This window comes from Podarcis raffonei, chromosome 14, assembly GCF_027172205.1.
Source record: "Podarcis raffonei isolate rPodRaf1 chromosome 14, rPodRaf1.pri, whole genome shotgun sequence".
Classification (NCBI taxonomy): Eukaryota; Metazoa; Chordata; class Lepidosauria; order Squamata; family Lacertidae; genus Podarcis; species Podarcis raffonei.
The window spans coordinates 17,903,508-17,911,721 of record NC_070615.1 but is presented as its reverse complement, the minus strand read 5'-3'; the positions used below and the strand labels follow the sequence as shown (position 1 = coordinate 17,911,721).

The following is an 8,214-nucleotide window of genomic DNA, read 5'->3' as shown; positions in this document are numbered from 1 at the left end:
ATTGGGCTCGAGGCCCCATTAACAAAAGTGGTGCTTCAGGTTAAGAACAGTTTCAGGTTAAGAATGGACCTCCAGAACGAATTAAGTACTTAACCCGAGGTACCACTGTATACTCCACTGCCATCAGCAGAACCTACTGGATGACACCTATAGCCCAATCTAGTCCAGTCCCCTTATAAAGCCATTCACGTCGCTGACCATCCCTGCCTGCCTCCAGTGGGAGTGAGTTCCATAGTTTAATTACGTGCAGTGCTAAGAAGTATAGTGGTACCTTGGTTCTCAAACGCCTTGGTACTCAAATAAGTTGGAACCCAAACACTGCAAACCCGGAAGTAAGTGTTCCGCTTTGCGAATATTTTTCATAAGCTGAACGTGCTCCGTTTTGAATGCCACACTTACATTTTGAGTGCCACACTTCCGTTTTGAGTGTTACGCTGAAGTCTGTCTGTTTTTGCTATTTATTTTGCGTTTCTGTTTTTGCGGCTTTTTTGTTTTTGTGACTGTGTGGAACCCAGTTCAGCTACTGATTGATTGATTGATTGTGCGACTGCAGTACATTGTTTATTGCTTTCATTTTATGGATCAATGGTCTCGTTAGATAGTAAAATTCATGTTAAATTGCTGTTTTAGGGGTTAATTTTAAAAGTCTGGAATGGATTAATCTATTTTACATTATTTTCCATGGGAAAGCGCACCTTGGTTTTGAAACGCTTTGGTTTTGGAACAGACTTCCAGAACGTATTAAGTTTGAGAACCCAAGGTACCATTGTAATTTCTTTTATCTGTCCTGATTTTCTTCCAGCATTCGGCTTCACCGGATGATTTCTTGTGTTCAGAGGGAGAAACACTTTTCTCTATCCATGCACAATTGTATAAAAAGCACCAAGAACTTGCTAAAAGCAAGAAGCCCCAAGCACTGCAACCGTTCTTCATAGGAGAGTCTCTTTGGGCTTGTATTTAGTGAGCATCCCTTTTATCTAGTTTTTGTCCCTGTCCCCGCCTTTTTCATAAATCGGCAGGGAGCAAGCCTCGAACCCGCGACCTTCCGATCATCGCGCCAGCCACCCTTCGCACTGCGCCACAGGACCATCCGGGGACTTGGCTTGCCGCGGCGGGGGGTGGCGGGGGAGAACAACGGCGAAGCGGAGGCGGCGCATGGGTTGCCTAGGGAAACGGAAGCTGTTCGGAGAGGGGCGGGACTCCGTTGCCAGGGCAACGCCGACGAAGTTCCAGGCGGGAAATTCGGCGCTCGGGGAAGTTTTGAAGGAAGGTGAGGCCGGGAAGCCGCGCCTGAGGCAAAACAGGGAAGGGGTCGGCAGCGGGAGGGGGCGCGGACGTGAGAGGGTCACGTGGCCGGGGTCGTGGCCGAAGGCGGTTCACGAGGCTTGAGCGGTGATTGTTGGTCATTAGCCAAAAAAAAAGACAAGTATTTTTTTTTTTGGGGGGGGGCTTCCTTTGAGCCAGGTTAGAAAAAAAGGGGGAAGGTGAAACGGTGTCTCTGAGCATGTGGAGAGTGCCTCTTTTGTTTATAACGGTTTCTGTACCAATTTTTCCCTCTACAGGGAGCTCAAAGTGGCATAAATGATTCCCACTCCCTATATTTCCAGTTTTGTCAGCGTAACAAGCCTGTGAGGTAGGTTTGGCTGAGGGTTGAGATTGGCCTATTGAGCTTTATGTGTGTGTGGTGTGTGTTGAAACAAGAGTCTTCCTGGTTGGTTGCACCATCATGGATACACCTGTGTCGCCCCAAATAGGGAAGCTTGGTAGAAGATGAGAAAAGAAACCCAGCGGTTGCAGCAAAGTTGTGGCACGTGGCTGTACATTTGAATACTTTCCCACTCGCTGCAGTCATACAAAAATACAAAGACAACCCCAGCGTGTCATTAAGGAGTCATCCAAACTTCAGTTCCACCCCATCCCAACATATATAATGCGTTTTTTTTATTGGATTCAAACACATCCCCGCCTGTAGTGCAGAGTGATGCAGTCCACAAAAAGCTTTACAGTTTGAGGCTGCTGTTTGCATCAATTTACCTTTCGAGGCCTTAGAGACAATCTGAGTTTACTTTGTTTGTTTCTGTAGGTTAAAACTCTTTTTGCTAATTTTGTTTCGCCAGCTCTATTAACAATGGACCAGAAAATCCTGAACTTAGCGGCAGATGAAAAAGCTGAGCAACTTCAGGCATGCCTGCAAAGCCTGAAAGAAAATGAGGTGAGCTGTTGTGATTCCCACAGTATTTCAGTTTGGGGGGGGGGGGGAATCCACTGATAGTTTGCCCTTGTTTGGGATTGATTGTAAAGAGGGAAAGAGAACCTGTGTTCCTGTGTATGTAGCTGAACTCGCAACTCCCATCAACCCAAAACACATGGAGAACCACTCCTATCCCTTCATTTGGACATTGCTCATTCTCTTCAGTGTATTTGTTTCACCATCATGGCTTCCATGATCAGTAGTTTTGTGTCCAAATTGTGAGGCATCCATATATAGTACATTAATGGACCTTTATTCATAGTTTGCTAATTGCACGAGATGCAAGTTGCTAGATATTTGTATTTATTCCTGTTGTATTTCCGTTTCCTTCTACCAACTCATAGCTGTGGGAAGTCCCGTGCATTCGGGAAAATGGTAAAAATTGTGGTGACTCTGTCAGTGGGCAGCTATGCATCTGCCGTATGCCAAGGTGCTGCAGCTTTTGCATTTTGCACTATACAGTATCTGGAACCAAAACAGAATCTCATGCAATTTGTATGTTTTTATACGTCTCCCTCCTCCTGTAATGTTACCTCCTGTACAGTTTTATGACAGCTAGATAGTGTTGTTTTGCTTCCATTTTTCATCATTGTGTTAAGGTTGCCAAGTCTCCTGCCTTTTACTAACTGCTAATGACAAGTATATCCAATGCCTTTCTTTCCCCCCCCCTACCAGACTTTTGCTCCTCTTAGAAATCATAGGCAAGTGGATTGCCACTTCCAGTTTTTCATGGCCTTCAAGTGTTACTGTAGTACTGTATATAATTCACAAAAATATTTTTGGGTGCATTCATTCCTCTGTGGTTCTCCCTTTTCATGAACATGGTGTATTTTAACTGCATGTCAGGCTATCTAGTAACAGGCCATTCATCTAGTCATCTATGATGAGTGGAGGTTGCTTCCAGGTGACCAGGCATAGGGAACTGAAAAAAGTTTAGGGTTAGGCAGCCACAAATGATTAATGTAAGTATGTGTAGGCTAGTAAATATTTTGGATGTATCTGCAAGACCGTATTCAGAGGACGGTAAATTTATGTGCCTTAGTGATGATTGTATGGAAATTAGTACCTGGTTACACACAGTGTTTCTATTATCCTTGGATGTAGAAACTTAAAGTGATGATAAATGAATCTTGTGCTTTCCCCCCTTCTTGCTGCAGTTGAAAGGCTTAATCACAAAGCAGGCTTTGAAGGGAAAGGAGATTGGTGCCCTCCTGAGAGGAATCTTCAAAGGTACCACACAATGAGTTGTGATAGACTGATCTATGAATCCGTTTTTTTACCCAACTGTTCCATGTATGACATTGATATCTTACAGTGCAATCCTATTCATGTCTACTCAGAAGCAAGTCCTGTCGAATTGGGTTAGGATTGCAGCCTTAAGCAAGTACTTGGGTGTGACTGCAATCCTATGTTCATTTACTTGGAAGTAAACTCAGCTGATGTCAGTGGGACTTGCTACTGAACAGAGAAATATGGGACTGTGCTGTAAAGAATCTTCTAGATTTTTATTTGTGTGTTGTTTTTTTAAGAGACATGCGGTGTACCAACTGAATGAAGTGGTCCCCAGACCACAGTTTGGGAACCCTTGTTCTAGACAGTATTGCTTGCAGGTGGGGAGAGTGAGAGTTCTTTTGAACTTGTCCCAGCAGTTGGGTTTCCTGATCACTTAAATGTGCCAGTGTTAAGTAATTCCATGTGGACACAACTGATGTTTATTTGTGAACAAGATACAGAAATATAGACCAAGAAAGGGGATATTTTAATTTGGAGCTTCTGTTAATAAAGGGAGTCATGCAGAACCCTTTAGCTGTTTAAATTGCACAGAAGAAAGTGAGTAAATGGTCAGAAAAATTATTGAGAGTGTTGAAGCTTGGACTACTGCAATGCACTCTACGTGGGGCTACCTTTGAAGGTGACTCGGAAACTACAACTAATCCAGAATGCGGCAGCTAGACTGGTGACTGGGGGCGGCCGCCGAGACCATATAACACCGGTCTTGAAAGACCTACATTGGCTCCCAGTACGTTTCCGAGCACAATTCAAAGTGTTGGTGCTGACCTTTAAAGCCCTAAACGGCCTCGGTCCAGTATATCTGAAGGAGCGTCTCCACCCCCATCATTCTGCCCGGACGCTGAGGTCCAGCGCTGAGGGCCTTCTGGCGGTTCCCTCATTGCGAGAAGCAAAGCTACAGGGAACCAGGCAGAGGGCCTTCTCGGTAGTGGCGCCCTCCCTGTGGAACGCCCTTCCAGCAGATGTCAAAGCGATAAACAACTACCTGACATTCAGAAGACATCTGAAGGCAGCCCAGTTCAGGGAAGTTTTTAACGTGTGATATTTTACTGTACTTTTGGTTTCTATGGAAGCCGCCCAGAGTGGCTGGGGAGGCCCAGCCAGATGGGCGGGGTATAAATAATAAATTATTATTATTATTATTATTGAAGTCTAGGCCATCATCTGCTCTTTTATCTCTTGCTAGAGTTGTCTTAAAACGTTTGCTCAAGTAACTTCTTTATTGTTTATTGGGAATTCCACTCCAGGTTCTCCTTGCTTCCAACAGACGGGTGTTGTTAGCAGGCTCAGCGTTTATAAGCATTGTGTCCAGCTGGTGGAGTCAGGGGATCTGCATGTGGAAGTTGCATCTGAAATTATACGGCTGCTTATGTTAGAGGTAGGAATGGAGTTATCAAGACTGGTTTCTCCAGCTCTGCAAAGTGTAATGGAGATGATGGTTCCCTTCCACTTCTAGATTCCACGCTTAAATTACATTGCGGTCATCTCCTGAGAATCCTGACCCTATGCATGTTGCGGAACATGCATGTTATCTAGTGGGGCTGATTTTCAAGACACTACATGTGATTGCAGCTTTAGAGAGCAATCCTTAACTATTAAGACGGGTAGGTAAGGAAGGGGCTATTTGATATTGTGGGCCTCCTTCTCTGCAGATGGAGGAGTCCCCAGTGTGGTGGAAGAAAGCGGTGCTGTGGTCACTGACTTGCCACCAATGCTCTGTGTGTGGTGGAGCCACGAATGGGGACACATTGTGGGAGGCTGTGATTTTTCCAGATCCAAAGCCTCCTTGTTCCCCAGACACGGATTCTACACACATACGCACACGCCATTACTCTGTTCATCTCCTTGGTGATGAAATAATTTCCAGGTCATAGGTTTCCTCCTGGTGTTACACCTGTGCCTTTGACAACAGTTCAGCACAGTGTAATTTTGTAAGTGAGGCTTCTCCTACCACTTAGGTCTATGGCAGGAAAGTTTTCATCTGCTCAGTTTCTGTGCTTGAAGTACAGGATCGGGACCCCACTGCACGTGTGCATATTTAACATGATCAAAGGTAGCCAATCACCCAATCCCTCCCCCCCTCCCTCTCATTATATATAAGGGTCTGATGACTTCTGTTTCAGTATATCTGAAGAAGTGTATGCACACGAGAGCTTGTATCTAAAACTACTCTGTTGGTCTGTAAGGTGCTACATTATAATTTTTAAATTCTTTTGGAAGGATTCTTTTAAAGACTTTCTTAGATCATATAACTTTTTGAAGACTTGATTCTTTTAAGGGAGTTTTTAGGTTTTTAAGAAGAGTCTTTTTAACTATATTTTTAAAGAATTGTTTTAATTTATTTTGACTATGGCTGACCAACACGGCTACCTACTTGAATCTACGACCAAAGGTAGTTTATATAGTTAGAACATTCTAGGCCTTCAGGTTCTTAGTGGCTAATGTGTCATGTAATAAATAAGTGATACTGTTAACTTCCTTTCACCTGAGGAAAGACATCCCAGTGTGTTCATTTCTAATGCACTTTTCACTGGCAACTTGAGATTGCATTTTTTAAATACTTTTGTTATTTTAGTCTGGAACCCCCTTGGTGCATATTTTCATATGCATCTTCCCATATCTTGTCCCTCATTTTTCAGGCTCATGAGCTGCCAGGTTCTGCTTTGGCTGACCTGGCAACTTCGTTTGTTGAAGCTATCAAAGGTGGCATCTTGCTCAGTGGCAGGTCTTTGGAGCTATTCCCTACAGTTCTGACTGCACTAGCGACAGCTAAAGAGACACTGGTTTATGGGGCAGGTAAGCCCTATCCCTTCTTTCTTCCTTATTTTCATTTGACTAGCAACTTGTCCTAAGTGCCCTTGTACTGTGTGCTTTCCCACCCCTTTCCAGGTGAGCTGAGTGGGGAAGAGTTTAAGAAACAGCTGATCAATACACTTTGTTCCAGCAGGTAGGCATGTCTTCAGCAGGTCATGTACAGTTCTGTGCTTGCCTTTAGAATTGTTCAGAATGCACCAGTTTTATGTAAGCAACTCTTTGCTATGTTTTACCCAGTCAAACGTTAAACTCTGGTACTGATTTTTATTGGTGTTCTTACTTGACTTCCACCAAAATGGTGAGTTGCAACAACATAAAAATGCAATAGCAAAACCAGTTAAAACATTTTACAATCAGAAGAACAAGGGTGGGTCCTAAATATATATTTTTAGGTGTCAAAGACCACGGTAAAGTGTGCCTGCATCATTTTAGAAAAGCTATACAATAAAGGTGCCAGGCACACCTCTTTGAGGAGGAAATTCCACATCTTAGGGGTTGCCACAGAGAATTGCCTCTCCTGGGCTGCCACCACTGAACATCTGAGGGTGGCAGAATAACAAAGAAGGCTCCTTCTGCTAGTCTTAACACCCAAGAGGGTCTGTAAGGAAGGAGATAGTCTTTTCAGATATTTGGGGCCTAAGTTTTTAGGGCTTTGAACACCGACATGAGGACCGTGAATCACATCTGGAAATGAACTGGCAACCTGTACAGGGTTGTTGCTTTCTTTTTTAGAAAAGGGGGGCAATTATATGTGTTCTAACTAGGACCCCAGCCAGTAATCTGGCTATTGAAGTTTCTGAGTCATCTTCAAGGGCAGCTATTGCAATTAATCCAACTGTAGGTGCACTGGGGCAGACATCTCTCTCACCACCCCTTTATTTCACAAACTGTCATGTGTAACACAACTATCCCTGCTGGAAGTATTTTTTGTTAGTACTTTATTTTCTGTTTTCAAACCTTCTGATTGATTTTTATATGGGCAGGTGGAGTCCTCAACATGTGATACATCTCTCCTCCATGTTCAGGTAGCCTCTCTACAATTTTTTTATTTTCTTTTTTCATTGCTGACTTGGGGAGCACTTACAGAGGTGTGGGGGAGAGCAGTGTCACTAGGCATGTCAGTCAAAATCAATGCTTGCACTTTGGAAGAAGTTCTAGTTGGCCAAGTGTTTCCTAAGTGGGAAAGGTTCTTGATCCAAGGCTAATTTCTGGGATATACCATTTGGGGGCCAGTGTAGTGGAGACAGTATCAGACATGAAGCATGGAGACTTGGATTAAAATCCCCACTTAACCATGAATGATTGTGGGCCAGTCTCAACCTAACCTGCCTCACAGGATTGTTGTGAAGATAACTTGAGGGGTGGGGCTGCCTAGAGCCCCTTGGAGGAAAGGTGGGCTATGAATGTAAATCATAAATAATACTTGCTGCTTTTTGTACCGTGGTGTTTGTGGCCCCAGAGGTTTCTCTGCTGATGTTTTGGACTGATGTTTGGGTAGATGATCTGGACTGGCTTTCATCTTTACTCTGCAGGGACATCCCACTGAGTGCAGAAGAGCTGCAGTTTGTGGTGGAAAAGGTCTTAAGGATGTTCTCTCAGTTGGACCTCCAAGAAATCCCTCCTTTAGTTTATCAGCTTCTGTTGCTTTCTGCAAAGGTAAGCTTTTTGGAAAATTTGACCAGGCTCCGCAAATCTCAAAACCTGGACCCTGCAACTGACATGCAGTAGGTTCTGTGGATGACTCAGATCACATAATGATGGTGATGATAACAACAGCAATAAGTAATAATACTAATAATTATTATTTATACCCTTCTCATCTGGCTAGGCGATTTCCAATATATATAAAAACATTATCT

The 8,214-nt window shown here is 43.7% G+C and overlaps 1 protein-coding gene across 3 annotated transcripts in view; it reads left to right on the top strand.

Moving 5' to 3' along the window:
• The first annotated feature begins 1,191 nt into the window (after positions 1-1,191).
• FANCI (FA complementation group I) overlaps positions 1,192-8,214 on the top strand; it is a 30,305-nt gene continuing 23,282 nt past the window's right edge. For all 3 annotated transcript variants that reach the window (XM_053365335.1, XM_053365334.1, XM_053365333.1), the window contains exons 1-9: positions 1,192-1,270; positions 1,563-1,633; positions 2,118-2,212; positions 3,409-3,481; positions 4,789-4,919; positions 6,181-6,337; positions 6,431-6,488; positions 7,339-7,380; positions 7,888-8,011. In XM_053365335.1, coding sequence (XP_053221310.1) covers positions 2,129-2,212; positions 3,409-3,481; positions 4,789-4,919; positions 6,181-6,337; positions 6,431-6,488; positions 7,339-7,380; positions 7,888-8,011 — 669 coding nt within the window. In that variant the 5' untranslated portion in view covers positions 1,192-1,270; positions 1,563-1,633; positions 2,118-2,128. The remainder of the gene's footprint in view (positions 1,271-1,562; positions 1,634-2,117; positions 2,213-3,408; positions 3,482-4,788; positions 4,920-6,180; positions 6,338-6,430; positions 6,489-7,338; positions 7,381-7,887; positions 8,012-8,214) is intronic.